This window comes from Drosophila obscura, unplaced genomic scaffold, assembly GCF_018151105.1.
Source record: "Drosophila obscura isolate BZ-5 IFL unplaced genomic scaffold, ASM1815110v1 contig_73, whole genome shotgun sequence".
Classification (NCBI taxonomy): Eukaryota; Metazoa; Arthropoda; class Insecta; order Diptera; family Drosophilidae; genus Drosophila; species Drosophila obscura.
The window spans coordinates 3,523,391-3,550,466 of NW_024542865.1; the positions used below are offsets into that span (position 1 = coordinate 3,523,391).

The 27,076-nt window shown below is 45.4% G+C and overlaps 2 protein-coding genes across 2 annotated transcripts; both read right to left on the reverse strand.

The window, feature by feature from the left end:
• Positions 1-1,117: 1,117 nt before the first annotated feature.
• Positions 1,118-12,864, reverse strand: LOC121405017. The gene is made up of 3 exons (XM_041595545.1): positions 12,722-12,864; positions 1,561-2,561; positions 1,118-1,448 (listed from the first exon to the last, which is right to left on the reverse strand). The coding sequence occupies exon 2, from the start codon at positions 2,558-2,560 to the stop codon at positions 1,649-1,651; it is 912 nt and encodes a 303-aa protein (XP_041451479.1). The 5' UTR covers position 2,561; positions 12,722-12,864; the 3' UTR covers positions 1,118-1,448; positions 1,561-1,648.
• Positions 12,865-23,885: 11,021 nt separating this feature from the next.
• LOC111065306 lies at positions 23,886-26,089 on the reverse strand. The gene is made up of 2 exons (XM_022353413.2): positions 25,706-26,089; positions 23,886-25,643 (listed from the first exon to the last, which is right to left on the reverse strand). Exons 1-2 carry the CDS (start codon positions 25,916-25,918, stop codon positions 23,979-23,981), a joined length of 1,878 nt encoding a protein of 625 aa, XP_022209105.2. The 5' UTR covers positions 25,919-26,089; the 3' UTR covers positions 23,886-23,978.
• Positions 26,090-27,076: the final 987 nt, after the last annotated feature.

Genomic DNA, 27,076 nt, shown 5'->3' on the forward strand with positions numbered 1-27,076 from the left:
TTTTGGCCAGTGCGGTCAGCTCCGCACCCAGCTGCCACCTTGCCACAACGCCCTGCCACTGCCAATGCACCTTGGCCCCACCTTTTGCAATTCTTGTGCCCGTTTTTGCACCTTTTGTTGTTGTTTCCTTTTATTTTTTTGCTGCTCCTGCAGCCCACAAATACCCTTACATATTAGAACTCACACATGCACGAGAGAGTGGGGTGTGGAGTGCGGGGTGAGGGGTGGCAAAGGGACACATGCATACCTTTGGCAGAGATTGGACAGGCGAAGCAGAGCGGAGCGGAGCGGATGGTGTGCTGTGTGTGATGTGGACAGAGGAGGGAAAGAGGTGGGAAACGCTTTCACTTGGCCATCACGTACGGCAAACATACGAATAACATCGCTTCGGTCGAGAATCGGAATCGGTCTGTTGGTCTCTTGGAATGCTTTCTGGTGCTGGTGCTGGTACTGGTACTGGCCTGGTCTGTACACTGCTGCGTCCCACTGTGCGCACAGTGGCAGCCAAAAGTGCAAATGTCATTCGATGCCTGCCGCATTTAAAGTATTACGGAATTAACATTTCTTTGTGTTGCTCCTCTGCTCCTTTCTACCATTTTGCTCTGCGCTTCTCTACTCTTTTTGTTGTTGCATATAAGGAGGCAACTACTCCCCTCCCCTTGCTGCACTCACCCTCTGAGTGTCTGTATGTGTGTGTGTGTGTGTACAAAAATTGTGCTTCCTTTTGTGCCGTCGCTTCACATTTTTCATTAGTTTAGTGGGTTTGTGGCACATGACAGTCACAGTCGGGCCGAGCCGGGCCGGGCCGGGCCCAAGCCAAGGAGCAGCCATCGCCCAGGACTCCACACAGCGAGACTGAGAGCGAGCAAGAGAGAGAGAGAGAGAGTGAGTGAGAGAGTGGGAGAGGGTAGACTAACGATGCGCGCTGTTCATGCCTCAGTCTCAGAGTCTCAGAGTCTCAGCCTCAGAGTCTCAGTCTCTTGGTGTCGTGGCCTTTTGCCTCTTCCTTTTGCATACCCTAACACTCAATGGCCCAAGGAGTCTCTCAATAGGGAATCCTGGAACTAACAGAATTAATAACAGACACATACAACGCAGCAAACATTTGGATCATGGATTATGGCTAATGGATTTATTAAGATATATTTTATTCTGCGCCCAAAAGATGCCAGAATCATTGAGGCTTGTGCCAGAGCGGTAACTTGATGTGAAGTTGCTACACGATCGCCGACGATGAATTTGGAATAGAGCATTTGCCTGTTCGCCTCTCCTCTTGTGGCCTGCAGAGTTGCCACATATTATGGTAGGGTGGTGGGGTGGTGCGGTGGTGGGGCATACACATACTCTAAGGGTTAACGTGATTGTTGTCGTTGTATTCTTGCACTCTTTGACTTCCGTTTTCTTCAGTGCTGCATATTTTGAAAATGATTCAAATGTTGTGCTGCCAGCTGATGTGAGGCAACAACAATAAAATGAAAATGAAAAAAAAAAAACTAAAAAAGAAACGTAGAAGAAAATAACGAAATTCGTTGAGCCTAATTCCAAAGTGGAGCAACTTACCAGGCAGCTGTATGGGAAGGTCTTTGGGGCGTCTGGGGGCATCTGGGGCGGGGCGGGCGTCTTTAATTAAAACAGTTACAGCATTAAGTTATCCAGGGCGGGCGCTGCGAAAATTAAATCTGGACAGAAACTGCGGCAGCGCGTGGCGGAAGATGTGTGAATTTCGTTGAATAATCTCAGCGATGATCGCGTTGCGTTGCATTATTTGCGGGGTCCGTTGGCCTGGCCGATTGTTAGCTATTAAATTTTTTGCCAATCGCTGGCGCACCTCATGCGGCGAGGGCAGCTCCGGCTTCACAATTGATAAATGATCTTTGCAGCAAATTTGTATGGTTGGCCCCAGATAATGGGGCTCAATGCGCAGTCGAAAGCCCCGGCCACGAATCACTTCTGAGCGCGGCTGGTGTCCGTTCTCGGGATATCTGGTCGCTCCACTGAAAACGCAAAAATTGAACTTTTCGGCGCCATTCTTCATGATGAGCGAGGCACATTGGCTGTACCGTTTCGGCAGCAACACCTCAAAATGGCCAAAGCTTAGATTGCCGCTGAACCGCAGTCGCCTCACACGATTCTTTGGCTCGCCCACTTTGGCAAGACATTTCCCACCAGAGTACACTTCGAAATGAATGCGAAACAAGTCGCCGGCCGCCGAGAGTTCGCAGAGTCCGCCAAATGTGCCATCGGTCATCATTTCAGTAGTGTAGGCGTGGAGACAGCTGTAGTTGTCCCCTCGTTCGTTGCTGGTGAGAACCTCTAACTCCCTCCAGTTGCCCACCACCTGCCGCACTATACTCTGCCGCACCGTTTTATGGAGTAGTTGTGAGCCGTATAAAATAAATGAAATTGCACGAAATAGACAATTGCCATCGCCGCGAATGGGCAATATGTAATGGGGCACGTGGTGACCATCTATGGTGAGTGACTCCTGCTTAAGGTCGGGTTCATCTTGGTACGCTTCGCTCGTCGTACCCTCCTCCGTGTCACTGCGCATTGTAGACATTCTATCGGAACAAAAAAAACCACCAAATTGAAGGCACAATCAGTTAGTAGCTTTAGTCTTTGTTTCAGCATTAATTGATCAGTGTGTTTTGTTTTGGGAAATTTCACAGGCTTTAACATTCCAGTTGTAGCTGACTAAGACTGAATTTGTACTGCCTGCTGGGCACTGAACAAAAATCGAAACGATAAACAGCTAAGATCCACAAGCAAAACATAAATGCCGTGAAAATACGCGCAGAAATGTACGGTGTAATATTTACACTGAGATAAACAAATGTTTAGCCGCAGGTTTGCTTGGAGAGTGCTTTCAATGCGAAAATATTTGATTCAAATATAAATATATTTATTAATTAAACAAATTAAAAATTAAAATATATGTTAGTGTTTTTTTATCTGTAGATTAAATATGCTGTGCATACAAAATACTTTGTTCTAAATATAGAATAAATAAAAATAAGCCTATGTCTTATATAAATTAAATAAATTATATATATATATTCATATATTATTTTATTATTAATTAAAATTAAATATACTATATTTATATGTTATATTATATTATATTATATTATATTATATTATATTATATTATATTATATTATATTATTTTATGATATTATATTTATAAATATAAAATAAAGTAAATTGGTAAATAATTAAAATAAACTAAATACTTTTATATTTGGAATCAAAATATATTTCCTATACATGTAATATTTTACATATATTTATTTTATGTAATTATATTAAAGTTTGCATTCATTGAGTTCTACTTAATTTCACTTAATTTGAGCTTGTATATTTTTACTCTGATTGTAGCCTTGCATATTGTGCGGAAAAGAAACGCACCACATTTTGGGGCACAAACTTTGTCTGGCGACTGCCAAGCCACAATCCTCATTAAACAATTAATTTATATATTTATGTACAAGTTATGGTACCCTTTAGTCCTGATTTAAGCCACCTATCTACCCATCTATCTGAGGAATATATAAATTAAGTTCCTCCTCTAATTACGGCCTGTCTCAATGCTGGAAAGATGTAGATTATCCCTAACTCATGTACCGAATAATCCCTGCAATGGAACTCGAAGCACTTGAGACGCGTCCCAGCCAATTATGTGGGTAACCGAACCAGCAGCATTCCCTATCATGCCCCTCAGCCCCACTATCCTTGAACTATGTGAGGACTTTGCCGCTGTCCGTCCTTGCCAGCAGCTCCCAATGCGACAACTTCAACTTCACATAAACAATTGCTTAGCCAAACACTCACTTACTGCTGGCTGGCCCGGGGATCCCATTCCGGATTCCAGATTCCGGATGCCGGATTTCGGATTCCGGACAGATGCCACAGATGACACACAGAGGGACACGGGACAGGACGGAGGCAGGTCTAAGCAGATCCTTTGGCCAATCGAGAGAAGAGGGGAATACTTATGTTTTTTGTTACGTATATTGATTCATAAATATTTCAATACACATGGAACACTCGCCGAGGAGAGTGGTGAGGGGGGGGGCGAGCAGCCGTGGGTGTGCCAACCAATTTCAATGAATATATCAAACAACTATAAAAATGCCGCAAAGTGTTTTCTTTTTGCCCCGGAGCTTACCTTGAGATTTAGCTCCATGCCAATGGCTCATCTTTCTCTCTCTCTCTCTCTCTCTCTCTCTCTGTCTCTCCCTGCCGCTGCCTGCCCCCGCTAATGCTTATCGGCATCAACAGTTAAAGAAGAAATTCATTTTTTTTTTTTTTTTTTCTTTTCTGTTCATCCTGAATTTTCATTTTTATTTATTTGCGCATATTTGATTTGGCCCCAAACGAAGAAAAGAACAAGAGGGAATGGAACTTCGCTGTAAAGGCGAAGATCCGAATACACTGGCCACCAAGCAACCAACAGTCAAGTCCCAGGGGGATCTCTACACAGACATTAAAGCAGCTGCATTCAGCTGGGAATTTTGGTCGAAATAAAAGAGATTTTAGAGGTATTTAAGAGGTGTTTTGTTTGTATGCTAAGAGACTCAAAAGCGAATTTAGTTCGACTAAGGAACCGACTGAGGAACCAGCCTTTGTGGCTGATTTTCGATTAAGTATCGGTCAGAAATGATTACCCTTCGGCAGGACGATAGAACGAGATCAAACTTTTGGCCCTAATTGGGCGCACCCTGTGTCAGGCTGAGTGTAAGGGTATTTTGGGGGGAAAAAGAGTTGTGTGTTTTTCTTTTTATACCCGTACTCAAAAAAGAGTTAAGGGGTATATTAGATTTGTGGTAAAAGTGGATGTGTGTAACGCAGAGAAGGAAACGTTTCCGACCCCATAAAGTTATATTCTTGATCAGCATCAATAGCCGAGTCGATAGAGCCATGTCTGTCTGTCCTCTGCTCTGTCCGTCTGTCTGTCTGTCCGTCTTGGTGGGGCGCTCACTGGCTATAAGAGCTAGGGCAACCAAATTTGTTTTCCCATGTGATACACACTGCTACAAGTGTATTTCAAAATTTTGCCCCGCCCCCTTCCGCCCCCACAAAGAACGAAAATCTGTGGCAGGCACATTTTAAAGATAAAACTAAAAACGCAGTATCGTAGAAAATGCCCATACCTACCAGACTGCCGAATCTGAATCAGATCGGATCATAATTATAGCCAGAATGAAGAAATTAATTTTCAGTTGCTTCCCCTGTCCCCCCCCCGACCGCAACGAAACTCATTTTCCTTCTCGCTCGCACACTCTGCCGCGTTCAGTGCGCGAGCAACCCCTAGCGGAGGAGAAATGCATGTACATTGTACAATCTACATGTTAGATGTAGAATATACATTGTAGATGTAGATGTAGATATCAGATGTAGCAAAAAAATGTAAAATGTAAAATTTTTTTTTTTCTAAAATTCTAAAAAATCATAAGATCAAAAATGTATATACTGACTGAGTACGGGTATAGAGTCGCGTCCCCAGAAGCGACTCGCACGTTCCTTCTCGTTTTTTTTTGGTTGGTTCGCTCGCCAGCAGGACACTTCAGCTGCAGGATGCTTATGGCTTTTTATGTGCCTTGTTTGGGGTGCTCCTGGCTCCTGGCTCCTGCTTCTCCGCATCTGCCGCATCCTTGAGCATTGAGCCAGCATTTTGAAGTAGGCGTGTGTCCGAGTGTATCTATAATGTGCCGCCATCCAGCGTCCCTGCGGCCCCTGCCCCTGCCCCTGCCCGAACTGTCCCTGCCAATAAAAAAAAGGACGGACAGAGGCTTTCAGATTTGGATTCAGATTGCCGTCTGCTTACGGCTTACACACAGTTATAAAGCATATATTTGGTCTACTCCTCGGGCACCTACCCGGGGCTGCCTTTGTCTCTCCCTCTTGTCTGATTTAAATATCTCCTCGGAGGAGTCGCTAGTCCCGTAGTCGGTGGTCGGTAGTCGGAGCTGCAACCGGAGTTGGATTTGGTTTTGCAGGCTGGTTGAGGGGGGGTGGGTACTGGGCGCTGGGGGTTATGCTAAATATTTATGCATGACTGCTTTTCTGTGACATCAAATAAATCACTTTTATAGTTTTTAGGGTTGGGAGGAGTTTCTCAATATTCTTTTGCTAGTTTGGGTTTTTTTTTGGGGGGCCCTACTGAGCCGGAGCCGGAGCAGGAGCAGGAGGCTGTGCGGATGTGGAGCCACATAGCCATATTTATTGAGTTGAACAAATTGCCAGACACAATTTGCATATGTATGTACATGCAGCCCGATATCCGATATGTAGCACCGATTGAAGGGCAAACACAATGCTGCCGACTTTATTTAACCCTTAAAGACAAGCCACTCATCATCATCATGGAATCATGTGGCATCATCCGCAGTTGCAGATACACACACACACAAACACACACGAACACATCTCGATTGACGAAACGAATGGTTAGGTTGATTCATTCGAGTCTGTACCTGCTGCTCGTCCTGGTCCCCGTCCCCGTCCCCGTCGTCAGTGCAACGCTGGGAATCCTTGACACTTGACCGAAAACATCAAATCCCCATTAAGCCATAGGGCAGGAGAGCAGACAGCATGAACAGCATAGAGCCCTGGGGGGGTTGCCTGCCCGTGGCGGAGAGAATTCGAATGGAGGAGCAGCACGGGCACGGGGCAGCACGGTTGACAGCAGGGGTCAGCAGGGAACAGCAGGTGGAGAGACGAGGTAAATGGCCCAAGCGCCTCAAAGCAATGACAGCCACCGAACATCAACAGGATGTGCGACTCGAGGAGCTTCCATGTGCGACGCATTCGATGCATCAAGCATCATTTGCACCTATGCATGTTAATACATATGTACATATGTACATATGTACATATGTATGTATGTATGTATGTATGTATGCATTTCTGATCATCCCCAGCAGAATAAAGAATCAATGCAGTCAAGTTCTTGCGGCTTAAAATTCTTCATAATTGAGCCTTCAACAGACGTTCAATGCATGCAGTACTACGTATATCGTGTGGCCCATGTTCCAGTACTTAATTATCGTACGAAATTAGAAACCTGAGAACAGAAAAATAGCTGCTACATCTCGTGTATTATTGTCCGCGAAAATATCTCTTCAATCGAAGTTTTCCTTTGCCAATTATGGGCTGGATTGGCCCTGCGGCTTCTATGGTTTTAAATGATTCAATTTAATTTGCTACAAATCAATCTGTTATAGTAGGTGGGTATAGTATATAGTAGCTAAAGCATAGCTGATTTTTTGCTTAGGTTTAGCTGAAAAAGTACTAATTTTGTTTCCATTTAAACTAATTTGATTGGAAACATTGGTAATTATTTAATAGGCTTAAACTCTTAGACCTATCTTCATGGCACCATCGCAGAATACTTAATGGCGTAATGGCGTAATGTTTGTACACCAGCTCCCACTGGCGATGGTGGACTCACAATCACTGCTGGGCCAGATTGAGCTTGCTGTTGCCCTTGGACCCGCCCGTACCTTGCGACTGTTCCGTTTACCCTTGTGCAGTTTAAATTACGCTTAACACGATCCTTTTAGAATTAAATGTGTTAATTAACTTAATCTGTATCCTACCCTATATCCCCTAATATATACCTTAAAATAATTGCCCACAATCTTTTAATTTGTAATTGTTGTATCTCCTTTTTTTTACTTTTGAATTTTAATCATTTTATATAAATATATGATATAAATAAATAAAGTATATATTTTTGTTATATAAATATATAATATAAATAAATAAAATAAATGCGAAAGTGTGCACAATGTTGGAGCTCGGGGTCACCAAAATAATAATTTCTAAATATTTTCTAAATTTCTAATGTTAGATCTTAGTGGATTAATTTCCACTCGAATCGAATGTAATTTTTTGCAAACGAAAAGCACATTTAAATTTAAGATTTTTTTTAAATTTAAAATATTTCTCGTGCCACTTGTATGTGGATCATTACATACATATGTACATATGATATTTTTTAATTATTCCTTATAGCTTATTTTCATTATAATCTAAAATTTTCCCGATCAGTTTTACTGCAAATAATTTCGCTTGCAGCCCCAAAACAACAGCAGTGGTCAGATTAAGGGTGGACTGGGGGGCTGGACTGCAGCTGGCATTGATTTGGGGAAACACCTCTTGCAACATGCCGCAAGCCGGCAAACTGCAAACTTAACAGCAGCAGCGCAGTCGGCGTTGCGGCAGCAGCACAGTCACGTCACAAGCGAAAGCTCAAAGTCAGGCAGCAAGAGAGACAGGCAGCAAGAGAGAGAGAGAGAGCGAGGAGAGAGAGAGAGTGCCGTGCCGCAAGAAGAGAGAGAGCTCTCTCTTTGTGTGTGTGGAAAGCTCTGCGCTCCTGGATGCTGTTGCTGCACATTTGCTTCCGGTTGCAGCATATGCTGCAGCTGCTGCTCCTGCTGCTCCTGCTCCTGGTGGCGCTCTCCTGCCGCTCTTGCCTCTTGCCTGTTCCTGCTGCCTTTTGCTGCTGCAGGCTGAAAATGTTGTAACTTTGCAGCTTATCCTGGAAATTACGTAAGCGACGCAGGGAGCAGCAGCAGAGCGGTGGAGTGGTTGGAGAGGCGGAGGGGGGGATTGGATTCTGCCACTAGGACTACTGCAATGCTGTCGCAATGAATAAGGCGGCAAATCAAAACAAAACTAAATGAAAAATAAATCGACGACAGGCCAAAGGAGAGGCCCCCCCTCCTGCCACAGAGCGTGGCAAAGAGAGCGAGAGCGAGAGAGAGAGACAGAGCAGAGCGTAAGCGGGCGGTGGTGGTGTGGGGATTGGGGTGTGGGGGGAATGCAATGAAGCAGCACAAACACAGAAATTAGGAGAAGACAACGACGACATCGTTGCACCTTTTGGCTAATGTCGTGGCAAGGGAGAAGAGGCGAGGCAAGACGATGACGATGACGGCGATGCTGGCGGTTAAAACTTGGCTTGGCTTTTCCACTGCCCCCCCTCCCTGCACCGCCCCTTGGGAGTAGGTTTATGTCTGTCTCTGTCCGTCTGTCTGTCCGTCTGTCTCTCTGTCTGACTGTCGTTTTGGCAATGGCCACGTGCACTTCATGAGTGTGTGCCTCTGCGTCTCTTTGCCTGCGTGTGTCTGTGTGTGTGTCTCTCTGTCTCCAGATGTGTGTGTGTGTGTGTTTGTGGCATATTAACGCTTGCAACCTGACGGCGAAGGCGGTGCAGGCGTCAGTGGTCTGTAGTGTGTGTGTGTGTGTGTGTGTGTGTGTGTGTGTACATGGAGTGCCAGCCAAAAAGGATAATGACACTTGGCGCGCATTTACCGTTGCTTGCCAAGCTTAAAGCTGTTTGCCACACCAACACTTTTCCACCGACAAGAATTTTTGCATCACTGTCGGTGACCAAAATTGCATAATTTATTTGTATTTATTTTTTATTATTTTTATTAGTTAATGCTAATAAATAGTTAAAGGAAAAGTATTATTATTAAAATTAAAAATAAAATAAATAATTTCTAATTTCTATTATTATTATTATTATTTAATGCTAATAAATAGCCTTAAACTAAGTATTATTATTTAAATTAAAAATAAAATTTAATAAAATATAATAAATAATTTCTATAATAAAATTAAAGTCCTAACAGTACCTGGCTAAAAAAAAAACACGAAATATAAATTTGCTGAGTTTTTTTACGTATTACGCTTAACATTTTTTTTTTTTCAGTCTTAAATAAATAAAATTAAATTAAATAAAAATTAAATAAAATAAAAATAATATGCATTTATTTTTTTTTTTTGCTGATTTTTAATAAGCAAAAACCATCCGTGGCAAACGTGTCGTATGCCCCTCTGTTCGTGTCTGCAGCTATGTGTGTGTGTGTTTAAGGAAGTTGCAGTTGTCATTGTGATGCGATAACCCTGATAAGATCCTTCGGCATATAGACAAAAGCTCAAAAGTGCACTCCTTTTTGGCTCCCAATAATTGTGCGGGGAAAACTTTAAAAGCAGAACGTGAACATTTTTCGGCAAGTATTTGCGGATATATATCTGGAACTGGTATGGCCAATATTGGCTGGGGCTTACACTAAGTGCAATAATTGGCAAAAGGTGTTTTCTGGGCAGGGATAATATTTGTATATATGTATGTATGGGACTGTTAGGGCAAGTAAATAAAAAAAAGAAATCTAAAAATGTGTTTATATATTTGTGGCACTAAAAAGTGCAGATTGAGGGAATATTTGTCTGTTTGGCTGTCAATGTTAGTGTTAATGCACTTGGAAAGTTTTTCTTAAATATTTCTTGGATATTTCTAATAATATAATATAATATTATTACTATTATAATATAATATAATAATACATAAAGAAATAAACAAATATAGCAATGCCCGTCTGTCTGTATGATTGGGTGGCAAGCGGACAGTCGGAGTGCAGTAAAATATTCCATAAGTTGCATAGATCTGAAGATTACAAATACATAACGTACAACAATTAGCAGCGAATATTAAACCAGTCGTGAGACTGCTTTTATTTCCAGTTTCTAACATTTATTTGGATGAAACTTCTACGTTTATGTATTCAGGCACATGCCCTTCCCTATCTCTGGCTGGCATCTTTGCCTACTACTCTTCGATTTTCTCTCAGTTCAGATTTTAACTGCATTTTCGGTATGCGCTTATTTAATTAATTTGCGAAGCGTGATTTTGGCTTTTGGGCTGGCACTTGGCTGTTGGGGGAGGATGGCATCCCATGGGGCATGCTTCCCAATACGAAATCATTTGCAAGGCTTTGATTGTCTTTTGCCAGCTACAGAGTGCATCTCAGCCTCTCTCTCTCGCTCCCCACTACGCTGCACTGTGCAACTCCATTCTATTTCAGTTTTGGAATGAGTTGAATTCTAGTTTGGAGTATTCCGATTCTGCAGTTGTAGCGTTTCCGTTGCCGTTGCCGTTGCCGTTCCCGTGCCGTTGGTGTTATCTTGTTAATTGTGCCGCTCCGATTGCAATTTTCAAGTGATTCCTGTTGAAGTTTCGCACCTCGAGGAGTAGAAGCCAAGCCACTCAAGTTACTGTCTCTCTCAGCAGCTCATCTAAGTCTGGGTAGCACCTTTGCAGTTTGCCGTCGACTTAATTAGTTTGTTATCCTCACCCACTAACACGAGCAAGCCCACACCACCCCACCCCAGCACACCCATCCGCTATGCCCTGCCCTGCACAGCCCTATGTGGTCTCTGTCTAGTCTGCTTGTCTGGTCTTGGCCCTGTCTTCTGCTACGTTTGCCTTCCGTGCAGTTTGTGTCTCGTGTCCTGTCCTCAACGGAAGTGGTTTGACAATGGAACTTAATGAGTATAAGCGGAAATTTAATCAGCAGTATAAATAATGAAATGACAGCTGAATGGTTTGACTCTCTCTCTCGCCCACGCCCACGCCCACGACCGCGCCCGCACCTCTGCTCTCTGTATTTTCCCTTCTGGTTACCGTACACTCGACCTCCTCCACTGTCCCTCCCATTGGCATCCATCCATCCAGCCATCCATCCAGCCATCTAGTGCTTCTGCTTGGGGTTTCATTTTACGCTAAATGAATCAAAACTCATTTGCTTCGCTTGTTGAGTGTGAATTGTTTGTCTGGTCTGGTCTGGTCTGTTGTTTGTTCGGTTGTTTATTCGTTGGTTGGTCAATCAGGATCGGGGCATTTGTTATGTGTGCCGCCCCCCCTCCCATCTAGATAAATTTAAAGTTAATGATTTGAGGTACAAAATGAATATCAGACAACAGGGCACTGATCTTTCAGTACGTGCTGGCATTTCAGTATTTTCTTCGTATTAAATCGCTGCTTATCCAGAGATCCAATAGAGATCTTTCATATGCAGACAGTTCCTTTGATATCGACAACAAAACGAGCATTTGGCGGATGTTTTACAGGGCCTCGAACTACAGACTGCTGTTACACCCCTTTTGTTCCCTTTAATTCCACAACCCAGTACCTAGATATTCTCTATTTTTCTTTATTTTATTTTATTTTATGCGCTTTGGGAATTTTTAATGCAATTTATTGACTCAATAACTCTTAGAACCAGACCAGCACACAAAAAAGAATAGCCATACGCATTCGATTGAAATGAAATCAGAGCTTGAGAATCGTTTAAGCAGGTATATACATATATTGTGTGTGTATGTATATATATATATATATATATATATATAAACTTCCCCCCGTAGAGTACTTCGAATTGATGTTCCTTCAGCTCACATTCATTTTGTTTGCGTAAGGAAACACTCTTTGGCCCTTTTTGCAATAGAAACAATAGTCGCCACAGTTGGAGTGGCAGGCAGGCAGGCGGGCAAAGGCTACGCCCCAAACGGGGGGTAGCACCCCAACATACACACATACAATCTCGATATTTGTATGTATATATAAGTACATCGCTCCATGTGTGTAAGGGGGAGGGTTTTGGGTGGAACGGAGCTGTGCGACGGAGCGTGCAATTTGAATTGAACTTTCTGCATGCAAATAAACTTCCATCCGACCCGTGGGCCGGTGGGAGGGAGCCAATGGCGGGGCAAAATGTGAAGAATTTAATTTTCCAATTCATAAACAATTTCAGCAATAAAAGCCAAACCAAAGAAGCACTAATAATACTAGAAAAAACAACAACCCAGCCGAAATAGGCAAAAACAACTGCCAAAATATTTCCATGAATAAAGGCGAATAAACACATACCCTTATGGCACCTCAGTGCTGTTTATGTTCCTGTATTAGCAGCTTAATCTGGATTTGGTGAGCTCCTTAAATGTATTCCTGGGATTCCAATTTTATGTGTGAAATATTTACGGAACTCGAGCAGTGTGATCTGATCAGCAATATTTCAGGCTCACAAAGCATAGGGTGACGCACATTGCAAAGCCGATAGAAACAATTTTTAAGCTGGTAAAAATATTGTTAGCATTAGATAGCATTTTGCACCCTGTACTTCGCCGCCAGAGGTGGCCCAACGGCTAGGATTAAATGAACAGTGAATAAAGTATTGTTGGTAGCAAATAATAATTCATTTCATAGAATAATTTTGTGTGCATTTTCAGAAGAGACGCGTAGCAAATTATTGACAAAGTTGACATATGTATGTATCTATGTATGCATTATTTAGTGGATGCACTGTCCAAACTGGATATTATCTATAATGCGTGGCGACAGCTATGAGACGATTACCCCAAAAAAAAAAAACAAAGCAAAAGGTTGTGCAAAAAAATCGAGAATAAAATTTTAAATTAATCATTATGAAATATCTTTCGGCTTAAGCTTTTTTTTTCCCCCCCGCCCCCCCCCCCCCCCCCCCCCCCCCCTCCCCCCCCCCCCCCCCCCCCCCCCCCCCCCCCCCCCCCCCCCCCCCCCCCCCCCCCCCCCCCCCCCCCCCCCCCCCCCCCCCTTCCCCCCCCCCCCCCCCCCCCCCCCCCCCCCCCCCCCCCCCCCCCCCCCCCCCCCCCCCCCCCCCCCCCCCCCCCTCCTCCCCCCCCCCCCCCCCCCCCCCCCCCCCCCCCCCCCCCCCCCCCCCCCCCCCCCCCCCCCCCCACTTTTTTTTTTTTTTAATGTATACATACATACACACACGTACATATGTATATGTAGTGTACAGTATTGTACATTGGCTGTTGGCTTGTGTTCCGTTCTCGTTTTCGGTTGTTTTCCCTTTTCCTTTTCCCTTTTAATCATTTAAATGAACAAATTATAAATTACCCCAATAATGGTCCTCAGGACCAGGACCGAAATCAGGACCAGGGCGTGGACAAGGACTTGGACCAGTACGAGTACGATTACGAGGACAAGGAAAATGTCCAGGAGTCAGCGCCGGAATCACGTTCAGACTATGAACACACACACACACACACACACACATGCATTCATCAAATATACATATGCATGTGTGTGTGTGTGCATTTGTGATATATGTATGTAGGTTTGGTTCATGTGCATATAAAATATGTATGTGTACAATATATTATATATTGCGGCGATTGCATCGCAACGACAATTTTGGCTCATTATAAATTTCCCTTAATTTTAATGCATAATGTTTCTGGCGCAGTCTATCTGCCTCTCCCTCTCACCATCGCTCCATCTCTTTCCAGCTCTATCGTTCTCTTTCTTTCTCTCTGCGTGTGTGTTTGTGTGTGTGTCTGGCACAGTGCCTTACATTTAATGCATGCAACTCCAGCTGGCATCTGACTCCGACTCCGACTCCGACTCTAGCACTGACACAATCCACCACCTCGACTCGCCTCCCCTCGCCTCGCCCCAAGTTGCATTCAACTGCAGCATCCAGAGGGATGGAGCCAGGCCCAGTGCAGTGAAGTTATCTGCCCCAGCTTCGCCCTCGCCCTCGCCCTCACCCTGCCCTGTGTCTGAGTCTGTGTGCTGTAGGTAATCATGTTGCTGACAGCATTGTTGCCTCACAGTCCGCTGTTCTGGGATCTACTACCCTAGCATATTGCGGGTATGTAGCCATTGCAAGCCATTTGAAGCAAACTAACAAACTAATTTCTTTTCAATCTTTTTTTGGCTACAAAAAAATTGCACTCAAAACTCATAAACTTTGCCACTGACAGCTTATTGTTTTCCATGGTGCATGGTTCCATGTCGCTCTCCCTCTCTCGAGCATCCAGCAAGGGTATTCGCAGCCCCGCTTCGTGCCTGAAGGAGCGGCAGCCCAGCCTTCATGTTGCATGTTAAAATTGTTGCACGACAATGAGCAAGATGCTGCTGTCGCCGCCAAAATACAAAAAAAAAAAAAAAAAAAACGCGCACAAAAGCTGAGTGAAAAAAGAGGGCGGGGCAGGAGGAGGAGAGGAGGCAAGTAAAGCCAGCAAAATGCACATGCCACGTAGTTATGCACATATTGTACCCCCCCCCCACCCCGCTCGAACTCTGCTCCAGGACCTGCTGCCTGCCCCCTGGACGAGTGTTCCAGGCAATTCACAAATTGAACGTACGAAATCACATTAGCCCCAACGTCAGCCCCCAGCCCCCAGCCCCAGTCGCAGCCACAGCCCCAGTCCCAGCATCAGCCTCAGCCTCAATGCCAGACCCAGGCTAAAGCATCAGGCTTCAGCTCCAGATATGTCTGGGCCGGGAGTTGTCCTTTCAGCATCTTCGCTTGTTGCAGCAGCGAGCAGCAGCTCCTTGGGGAGGCACCGACCCGGACCCATACCCGTACCCATACCCGCAGCCGGAATCAGACCCGTACATGGTCTTGGAAATGGAGAGTCAGAGTTGGATCGAAAAACCGGTACCGGTATTATTTTTGGCCGAACACGTACTCAGCCGCTGGCATTGGCCAATTGGCCTGCTCTTGCTGTTGCTTTTGGTCCAGGTCCAGGTCCCGTTTCCATGCCCGTTCCCCGTTCCCCGTGCCCACCATGACGACGTGCTGCAGCAAAAGTTTTCCTTGTCTATTGATTTGAATTTGAATTTTTCGCCTAATTGCAAAAAGTGTGCACAAAGTGAAACAAGCAAAAGATGGAGACGAACACCAGAAAACGAGCAACGAGCGACCAAAACCAAACATAACAAGCAAAGAACATGCCGGGTACACACACACACACCCTGTCACAATATACATACATACATATGTATGTATGTACGTTCAACGATTCCAAACGATTCCCATTCCCATATGCTCCCACTTACATATGTATGTATCTTCAGCTTCAAAAATAAAGAGAAGTTTCTTGTACCTTAAATTGGATAGCTTTTAAATTATTTCTATTGAGTTGTGCTATTAAATATTGCAATACTTTTTGTGCAAAAGATTTCTTTTTCATCAATGCAATAATTATGCATATACATGTGCATATACATACGCATACTATTGTATGAATGTACGTGGATACACTGCTTCCAGTAAATCTTGGATTACCCTGCTTTCCACCTGCTTGACTGCTTAATATACTTACATATGTACATATGTTCATGTGCACAGTTGATATTCATTTTGTGCAGCACAGAGAGACAGAGAGCGGTAACAGCCTGTAACCGCTCCCGTCTACAGCTCAGCACACTGTTACCGATCTCTTTGACAGCTCACTGTTAGCGCTCTCTGAGAGCGGGCTTGTGTTCGCTCTCACGATCCACACTGCTTTCGAGCTGCTCTGACTGTGTAATTACGTTTCAATCTGCCGTTCTTTCGACGTCTACTCAGTGACTTGGACTTTGGACTTCATCAGTCTATCGTTGACACTTCGATCTAGAATTTTGTCATAAATTCAGTTTTTAAATTCTGGTCTTAATGTTCGGATAGCTAATTCTAGCTATAAATTTTCTGGTAGTGTCTTTTGTCTTTTGGTAAACTTCCCCCCGCCCCACCACCCCCCAGTGACTAAATCAAAATGTTCAAGTGCACTGCTTGCGGCTTCACAAAGAGCAAGCTCGACGCTGCGCCGGAGTACCAGTTGCGGCGCACAGCGACTGGCTCCGAGGAGAACGGCGAAGTGTTGTGTGTTTCGGACAACTGCAGTTTCTGCCAGCGCCTAACATTCTTTGCCCAGTTTGTGGACAGCGAGGCGGTAGCGGAGGCGGAGCTGGAGGAACCACCACAAGAGTCCGTGTCCAAGAAAACTCAAAATGCTTCCGCTCGCTCATTGAGGAATGTGGCAGAGGAGCGGGTAAGCTCCACTCCAGCGATAATCCAACGCACTCCATCCGAGCCACCCCAGCAGCGATTGCACGGTACCGAGCCGCTCAGAGCCGCGCAGAAATGGCCGGTAGAGCCGACGACTACGTTTCGGGGCCTCGCAACAATGCCGATGCCACCGTACGGCTCCTTCAATGGGGATGGGGAGCGGCAGGAAACGCCGGAGAGGTTTCCCAGCATACGAAAGGGTCGCGGTGTGTCAGCGGCCCCCGAGATAAGTCATCCGTGCGCGTCGCCGCCCAAGCGAACACCGGCAGATGTGACCATTCATTATCGCAAAGAATGTTGCGCAGCCACAGGAGCAGTACCAAGGGCTGGACACCACCCGGAGCCGCACCCGCACCCGGAACCGGATTCCGAATCTCGGGATGATCTGAGTGTAGAACAGGATGTGGGCAATGAGATGGAGTCCTTGGATACGCTCCATCGTCGGCATAACTGCTGCACCTCCTCCTCCTCTGGCTCCAGCGGAACGGAATCCGCTGCCCACGGAGAGAATCGGAACACTGGTGGCCTGCACAGGATCAGTGGAGCGGAGTACTTCAAGCTTCCTTCGTTCAGAAGCGTCATTCAAATGCAGCAGACGAAAATGGAAGACAAGCAGCAGGAAATTCGTCAGTTGGATCGCTTTAGGCTTCAGGTCCAAGCCGAAATGAAGAAGATCGAGATGGAGCTGCAGGAGCTGGAGAATGAGCCACTGCAACTGGAACACACAGCCCGCAAGGATCGCAAGAAGCGTCACACTGGAGGAGCACACGGCCCATCAAAGTCACCTTCGATTGTGAAAGCCAAGGAGCTGAAGCGACTTTTCGGGGTGTCGTCTCACTGCCAGGACAAAGCCAATGCTCGAGCCGATGCACTGCTAAGCTCCCTAGTGAAATCGCTGCAGGAGCAAACCACCAAAGGCAAGGATCAGGGCACCCAAACAGATCCCTGCCGCCACAAGAAGACGAACAATCAGGAACGAGCACACGACAAGAGCCAGACCAAAATGAATAAGAGGTACGGGCAAAGGACAGTCGGCAGTCAATGTGCCTCCTTCTAAAGCCCACCTGCTCGCCGGCCAAGTGCACTTCCATTAGGCAGCAACTTTTGGGAGCATCCACGGATTCATCTACGCCCATCCAATCCAATCTAATCTGCAATCAATTAAAAAAAATTCTTAAAACTTTAAATTATATTTAATTGTAGGATTATCTACTGGTGGTTAGGATTTCATATCCAAGACGATGGCTGGACGCTGCACTCATTTCCACATTTCATTCTTCTGGCTGCCACAAATTCCTAAGGTTTATTCCTCCAGGGCAGCGTGCCAGGGCGGTGTCAGCATTTTTTATCCCATTAAAAATGGTACAACGGATCGAATTGTTTTGGTTTCAAATTTGCATTTTGCTTTATTACTTCTTGAAGTCTTTTAAGCAAAGCAAATTTGTGGTTTTGTGTATTTTTTAAACGAATTTAATTTATTTAATGGGCACTTTACAAGCACACCCTGGCCATATCAATCATCAATCATTTGCGTGCCTACACCTACCCAATTGAATGTACTAATTACCCAATTTTCAGCAGTTGAATATTTTTGGATATTTTTAACTTTTGCCTCGTCGCACTTCAATGTTCCAACATGCAATACATTTTTTAATTTTGTTTCATATTTTTGGGTATTTTTGGAAATATGTGCTGCACCTTTTTGGAGTCCATCCGTCTGCCTGGGCTTTTGTTGTAATGACGAAAACTGTGTTTATTTTGTTATAGTGGGATGGTGTGTGTGTGGGGGGAAGGTACAGACAGGGCAGCAACAAAATATATTTTAGTGAATTTTTAATACAAATATTTGCTTGGTACCCCTTGGGTCCACACTGCGTGTGGTTGTGTGTGGGTGTGTGTGTGTGTGGATCAGGGCACAGAGATATCAAGTACAATACACACAGTATATATATATATATATGCGATGGCACTACGAGTATATCGGACAAATTGTTTTCATAGAATTTTCATATTTTGTGTGCAAACATTAAACGAATAAATGGATGTATAAATAATACACAAAAACAAAAAAATAAATAATAATACAAGAAATGGCAAATGAGAATGGGAAATGGAAATGGAAATATTTCCATGGGCTCTCTCCGAATAGTTTTCGAATTGATTTCACAAGTGTTGGCCAAACAAGCTGCTCTGGGGAGCGATGGACTGCGACTGCGACTGCGAATGGAACTGGGTATTGGGTACTGGAGACGGGGGACTGAGAAGCAGTACTACTACGAGTAGTATATTGAATGCATGTAGAGGGAGTCCTGGCTGAGCAACAAGCATTCAAGTAGACATCGACTGGCCGAGTGTCTGGCCACGCAACAAGGTAATCAAATGCAATTGAAAGCCCAGCGCAAAAAGTTCATCCTTCATCCTTGACGAGAAGAACGACGTCGACGACGACGACGACGATGACGATGAACAACCGTTTGCAGCTTCCCAGTTTTCTCCTTTCGGAGTTCTCCTGTTCCCTCCCCCCTGTCCACTTTCTACCCGATTTCTACCCCCGGTTGCCATTGCAACGAATTTAATCAAAAGTTACAATTCCAATTGTCCGCAAGCGGGTCACTCGTGTTGCGTATTAAAAAAGTTCGACTGCGGTGAGACAGGGACCGAGAGATACACAGATGCGGATAGACAGAGACGGTGCCCACCATATTGCAGATGGCCAGAGACAGAGCACGGGAATAGATGCAATGAAAGAGAGAGAGAGAGAGAGAGCGGGAGCGGGAGCGGGAGCAGCAGCAGGAGCAGCCATGGCAGCACATCCCGCTCCCGTTTCATATCCTTGCTCCTATGTAGGCCAAAAACAAAAAACGACCAGAAACAGAAACAGGACCAGAAAGAGAAAGAGAATGAAGCCAAACCAAAACGAAGCGTACCAAAAACTTTACCCGTTTAAATTGCAGCGATTGCATCGAACCAAACCAAACCAAACCGAACCAAACCGGACGGACGGACGGACAGTCAATGCCCATTTTTGTGCTGCTCATTGCCGCCTTTCGTTACAAAAAAAAAAAAAAAACACAAGAGATTTTGTTCTGAATAAAAAGCGAAATGGTTCCGGGTTGGATGTGGCCAAAAGATAATGTCAAAATATTTTACGCACCTCTAAAGGACAATTGGGCTGTCATTACAAAAGTGAAACTGGAACAGAGAATGATAAATACAGACATACATATTTGCATACATAATACTAGCGAAAGTAGCGCAAACTAAAGTCAGATGTCTTAATCGAAACCTTAGCGAGCACAATCCACAAATTAATAAATAAATAATCTATAAATATCTACAAATAAATCAAATAAATTGCAACCAGAATAAAGGGTAATTAATTAAATTACAGGTTTTTTTGTGTAAACAAGCTGAAGCCAGCTGCATGCTAGTGAAATTAAATCCAGGCACCCCCGCCCCAAAACCAGGGAGCATGCAAACATTTAAAGCCATTGCACATCTCCAAGTTCCTTAAATTTTACAGCCTCTTGCATATTCCTTTCTCCTGCCGCTTCCCAAGGGGGTCACTGTCCGCCTCCACTTAAATGATCGTCGTGACATGGCAGCCAGTTCTGCTCTTGTATTTTGGTTTGTATTTCGCTTCCAGGGAGCGCAGCAAGTCGCAGCTTATTGTACTCAATATATATTTTATCTATTTATTATCGTCATCCCATTGCTGCCTCTCTTAGGAGTTCTTTACAATATCCCTATTTCTTTGGCGCTCTGCAATCTAGAATTCTTCTGCATTAAAGAGGATGCTTCTCGCATATTGCGAGTACTGGTGGCAATCCATACCAAAGCCATACCAATCAGTGCATCCCACAATCAATTAACGCACTGGCAGCCATTAAGCTTGCTGAGCCAGCCCAGCCCAGCCCAGCTCTCGGACTCCTGTTCTGATCTAGTCTGGTCTGAGGCTCCAGGGCGAACTAGTAGTACTCTGTTGACGGTGGGTGGTGTCTGTGTGCCTGGGTGTCTGCTGAGGCCCGAGGTTGTTCTTCCTTGGTCTGCCGCATGCATAATCGATTTGCCACTACCCACCCCCATCCAGCCAAACACCCACCAATCTGTCATAGCCTGTCATCTGTTTTGAAGGTTCGACCAGCATTCGTTGGAAAAACTGTCAATCTGCTGCTTCTCGCTGCCTGCTGCTTCAACTAAAAATTATTTGTTTGGGCATAAAAACTCTGTAAAATTTTCCAGGTAACTCTTTCTCCCTACATATCTTCATATCTCTCCATCAAAATGTCTCTGCCAATTAAAGAGCAGCAGCAGCAGCAGAATCAGCAGCAGCAGCAGCAACAGAGCTCAGAGCCGCAGGAGCCGGACAAGTGTGTGCCCATGGGCAGCAGCAGCAGCTGCAGCAGCAGCAACCAGAAGAAGAAGATTGTTTCGCTGTCGGGGTCTTCGTTCGAGTGCAGTGACTCTGACGACGAAATGGGCCTGCCACTGAGACGCAATCACAGCCTCACCACCGTCAGCAGCTCGTCGCCGATTGCCGCTCGCATTGAGAGCAAACACTGCTTGGATACAGTGAAGAATTCGCCAAAAAAGTCACCGGCCAAGGAGAAGGAAGACTAAAACCCAAAAACTAAGCGCTAGCAATAGTCCGGCAATGGAGTCATCCGCATACAAATATTTATGCGAATATTATTCCATTTATTACAAAAAAAATAATTAATAATAAAAATAAATAATAATAATAAATAATAAATTATATATAACAATAATAAATAATATAATAATTAATAATAATAATAAATAGTAATAAGTAATAACAATCAAAATAAATAGTATAATAATTAATAATAATAATAAATAATATATTAATTAATAATAATAATAAATAATAATCAAAATAAATAATACATATAATAATTAATAATAATAATTAATAATAATCAAAATAAATAATATAATAACTAATAATAATAATTAATAAATAAATGTAAGCAAAGGAAAGCAAAGGTTTGCCTCTGCTATGTCTTTGCGTGATCCATCCATATCCAATTCGATATTCAATTAAATAAGCCCAATGGATATCTCCCATCTATGATCCTTCCACTCCGCAGCCCATGCAGGGCTGTGCTGCCCCTCCACACCTGTCGCATAATTGAAGGTAAATTACGTTTACTCGTCTACACATGTTCGATGTTTGAACTCGATTGGCAACGGACAGGACGGGACAGCACGGGACGGGACGGTAGTCAGCGTCCAAAAACGAAATTGCTATTTACAAACAATTTTACATATTTACGCGGCAACTGATGACATTTTGCTATAAATTTACCCAAGCACAGCCATCAGCCGCTGTGCACTCTCCTGGACAAAGCCCAATGCAAACAGGACCAGGCACGACTCGTCTCTGCCTGCTGCTCGCACCCAAACGCACACTGACTGATGGCTCGGACTGGATGGATGGCCAGGCCAGGCACGGCACGATACGGCTTTGGCTTTTGGCTTGGGCTGGAGTAAGAGTAGGAGTAGGAGTAGGAGTAGGGGTAGGAGTAGGAGGAGTAGAAGCAGGAGTAGGAGCTGTTGCTGGACGCTTATTGTTAGATGGATGGATGGATGATGTGTTGCTTTTGGTCTCCTACCGACGCCGCATTGCATACTGTTGTTGCAATCCATCTAGTAACTTCTCGGCTCCCAGGGCCAGGGACAGGACAGAGGACAGGGACTGGGCCAGAGACACAGGGCCAGGGCCAGGGCCAGGGCCAGGGACAGATAGAGTTGATGATTTGTGGCGCAAAATGCGAAACTGACAGCGCGCTTCCGCTTAAAGGAAATTGAAATCCTTCTTTGCACAAAATTGTTGACGTATTTACACCCACACAGTTGCAGATGAACAGATGGAGATACACACAGTCAGACAGGCAGAGAGACAGACAGAGGGACAGAGACCAGACACACGCACACAATTTTTTGTGGATTAATTTTGGCCTGGTTGGGCAGGGACAAGGGCAGGGGCTGCACTGTCTGTTGTGTGGGTGGTAAGGTTTATCCTTATTGGTTTGTTTCAGGGTCTCGTCGCCCTGTTTTGGGGATCCTAATGAATCCTAGTGCTCATGCGTGAGTCTAATTAGTACCCAATGACACGGAACACTGTCTGGACGTTGATATGCACCATGCCTGCCCCATCAAGTGGCCCATGCGACACCAAGCCGAAGCCTGTTACGCGCGGAGCCCAGGCAGAAACACAGCCCCGTCCTCCCGCCCAGCCGACCGAGGTGCGCTGCCGCAAGACGCGCGACGCGTGTTACCGAACCGATCGCGAGCATGCAGGAAAGATAGGTGCTAGACTAAAATTCGAGGAAAAGTTAGAGCTAAACACAACTCAAAGAGCTAAGCATGCAAAGATAGCTAAGAAATTATACTAATTACGGGAAAGGTAAGTTAGTATTAGTGATTAAAGAAGAGGAAAGGCACTGACACGGACACAGATCGTCCGTCATACGCCCCTGAGCAACGCCCCAAAAAAAGATTTTCTTTTAGGAATTCAAGCCGTAGGCAAGGAGCATGCGTTTCAGTCCGTAGCATCATCTCTCTCGGAAATAAAATAGGATACCAAAAATATGCACAATTATTTCTTCTGTGCGCTGCAGGGCTTGACCGCTTGCCCCTTGGCTTCGGTTGTAGACCGAGATGAGTAGCTCACTTCCTCATGCTTAGAATTTGCAATATACGCCCAAAAACTCTTTTTTAAAAATTCAAAAGCCGCAATACGCTGACTGTTTGAACTTTCATAATTTTTTTACTCAGCTCCTGCAGCACGGGTATGACAACAGAATCGTGCTACCTTTCACATTATTGTTGATTCGGTGTAATAGAATGGATTTAACCAAAGAAATAGCGACTCAAAGTTGAGGCTTTTTACCATTTTTTTTTTAGCATTTTTAATTATAATTGGGAAATAAATTTATATGAAACAGAAAAATAAATCAATAACTAAAACTAAGTATATATTTTTCTATTTAAAATTCAATATATGTATGTATGTGTGTGTATTCCTCAGCCTTGCCGAGCCACGGGGACTCGAGCGGTGCCTCGATCTGCTGGTCCACTGCCAGACAGTGGACCTGAGGAATTTGTGGCAGCCAGAAGAATGAAATGTGGAAATGAGTGCAACGTCCTGCCATCCCACCCACCAGTGGATAATCCTACAATTAAATATAATTTAACGTTTTAAGAATTTGTTTTAATTGAACTCAAATTCATTTGATTGCAGATTGGATTGGATTGGATGGGCATAGATGAATCCTTTTCCTAGTGGAAGTGCACTTGGACGGCGAGCAGGTCTTTGCCGCGCTGCGTCATTTGCTGGAGCAGGCCGTGCGGCACAACCAGCGTGGAGGGACTGCAGATGAGGGCGGCCATGTCCTTGGGCTCGCGCAGATCGTAGGGCTGGGCTGTTAGCACCGTCAGGGTGTCAGCCAGATTGGCGCGCGTTGACGCCACGGAGAGAGTGGCCAGGAGCTGCATGTTGGTGGATCGGTGGCTGCTCAGCCACACGATCAGCATCTCCTCCTGCGACGCATTGTCGGCGTCGAGGCCAAACACTTTCGAGTAGCGGGTGCGGGCGGCCATGAGGAGCACTGGCAGCAGGCCAGCCACCAGCCTGGCCCGAGGCCCGCCTGAGTCGGTGATCTTGTCCTTCAGCTGGTACAGCATGATGGGTGTGGCCGCATGGAGTCGCGCGGCCTTCGGGTCCAGAAAGAGGGTCCTGGTCTGTCGCACGCCCACCTGCTCCACGATCAGCCTCTGGTGGTCGTACAGCAGATGGACGTGAAGGTCCGACGGGAAGCACATTCTGGTGCAGCGGGCGTCGGGGCAGTGAATGGGTTCACAGCGCATGATCAGGTCCATGGGGCGCCTGTCCGCGAGCATTTGATACTTGTCCATCAGCACGCCAAGCAGCTCCTCGTCCGTGTAGGACACCGGGCGGAACTGAGTTGCCAGCGACGGCGTGTCCACCTTGGTTGGCATCGTGCAGTCCGTGCGCTTCACCAGGCAAATGCTCCTCGTGGCTGAGCCCTGAAGGATGCCCTGATAGCTGCACCGCTTCACGGGAACCACCGAGGCGACCAGCTGTTTCAGTTGCCTCGCCTTCGAGAGTTGCAAGCTGTCCGGTGTCTGTGCCTTTCTGTGCCTGTTCTGATCCTGGCTTTTGGTGGCTTGCTCCTGCAGCCATTCCACCAGCGAGCTGAGCAGCGCATCGGCTCGAGCATTGCCTTTGTCCTGGCAGGGGGGCGACACACCGAAGAGTCGCTCCAGCTCCTCGCCCTGCCACATCGACGGCGCCGTGGGGGTGTAGAGATTTCCTCCACCTCCACCTGCACCTCCGCTCTGACGCTTGTTGCGCTCCTTGCGGGCCTGTGCGCGCAGCTGGTGCCTCTCCTGCTTCTCCAGCTCCATCTGGGCTTTCTTCAGTTGAATGCTGACCTGCAGCTTCGACTTGGCCAGCCGTGCCACAGTCTTGTGCTTGTGCAAGCTCTCGGCCATTTTGAAGTCGCTTCTTATGGAGCGAAGCCCCCGCGACTTGTGCAGCGAGTGGCCGCTAGATTTTCGCTGCACTTCGCGACTATCGTGGCGGGGCGACTCCAGCTTCAGCTCCAGCTCCAGCACCTTATCCACATGCACATGTTCCTGTTCATCCAAAGTCTTTGAATCGGAGTCCGTTGCCTTTGGGAGCTGCTGTGGCGCTGCCACCTGCTGCTGCTGCTGCTGCTGCTGCTCTTGGTGGCTCGTCTTTGCCAGCTCCTTCACGGCTAGCGAGAATCTCTCCAGCATTCTGATGCGCTGCTTGGCCGGTACTTCCTGGTCGTTCCCGTTCCCGTTCCCGTCCCCATGGCAGGACTCGCACAGCAGCACTGGCCTTGTGGGCTTAATAACGGTGCGATCTACGCTCCAACCCCTCACGTGTCCGATCGGCTGTGTGGGGTGTGAGGATCGGCTTTAGCTTTAGCTGCAGATTTTCACTTCGCTTCGCTTACCTTTTGGCCCTTGGGCGGCTTCTGTGGGGTTGCCCACTCCGGCTCCGGCTCCGGCTCCGGCACCAGCGCAAAGAAGGCAAAGCAGTGGCAGACACTGCAGCTATCCGAGACGCCCACCTCCTCCTCCGACTCGGTCGCTGTGCGTCGGCACTTGTAGGCCGGCGAGGAGCCGAGCGACGCCTTCAGGTGTCCGCACTGCGTGCACTTGTACATTTTTCTCGATTGCGCAACTAACTGGAAACTGTCTCTATCTATTGGAAATTTAGCAACTATTTAATCCAACTGTTTAATCCTCTAGAATTAAAAAATAATAAATATTCGTGTGTGGAGCTCCCTAAGTGTAGGGGAAAGTGCTGTGGCTATGACCGAGATTTGATTCAAACTGATTGACTGCCACTTGACAGTTGTGTCTGATGTTCCTCTGTTTTTTGGTTTTTTTTTGTAATTTCGGGAGGGGGGGTGCCAGGGTCAGTGGCAGGCTCACTTCCGGCCGGACATGTGCTGATGATTATATGCGCAGCTGCAGCAACATGCAACATGCGGCAGCACCTGGTTGCAACAGTATCGCCATCATCATGCACATAATTTGCATGTGCAACGCCTGCAACGTGCGTGTTGAGTGGCCAGCGAAAAATGTTTGCACTGATAATTATTTTAAATAAAAAAATATAATATAATATAATATAATATAATATAATATAATATAATATAATATAATATAATATAATATAATATAATATAATATAATATAATATAATATAATATAATATAATATAATATAATATAATATATAATATAATATAGTATAATATAATATTAATAAATAAATTAAATAAATTAATAAATTAATTAAATTAAATAAATAATAATAAATAAATAAATTTTTGTATATGCGGCAAACACTTTTCTAATAAGCACAGAAAGAGTTCATACAATCAACTGTATTTTATTTGAGTGGTTGCTATGCTGCTGACCGCTGCTGTGTGTATGCCAAAGCTTGTTTTTGTTACCCTCCCCCCCTGCATGAGTATTTTTGACAGCTACTAAAGAGCGAGATAGTGGGAGAGATGGGAGAGTGAGGAGTTAGCAGATACTCGTAGGTAGACTCCTCGTGGAGGCAGCGGCAGGCAGCGGCCCCCACTGTCATTCGGCTGTAACTGAACAAACATTTTTGTGTTGCCTTGTTTCCAGCGGCTAATCGCCTTGGCAGAGCAGCACCAAGCTCAAAGCCAGCCCAGCCACCCACTGGGTGGCACTGCCACTGCTTTACCAATTTCCATGGAGCTCAATTAGAATTTGTCATCGAGGTGCTGCCCAAAAATGAACAAAAAAAATACACCAAAAAATAATACAAGAAGGGAACGAGGGCTG

Coding starts and splice junctions, on each gene's coding strand:
- LOC111065306 (XM_022353413.2), bottom strand. CDS start 25,918: ATGTACAAGTGCACGCAGTGCGGACACCTGAAGGCGTCGCTCGGCTCC. Junction 25,644..25,705: donor AGCCGCCCAAGGGCCAAAAG/GTAAGCGAAGCG, acceptor CACCCCACACAG/CCGATCGGACACGTGAGGGG.
- LOC121405017 (XM_041595545.1), bottom strand. CDS start 2,560: ATGTCTACAATGCGCAGTGACACGGAGGAGGGTACGACGAGCGAAGCG.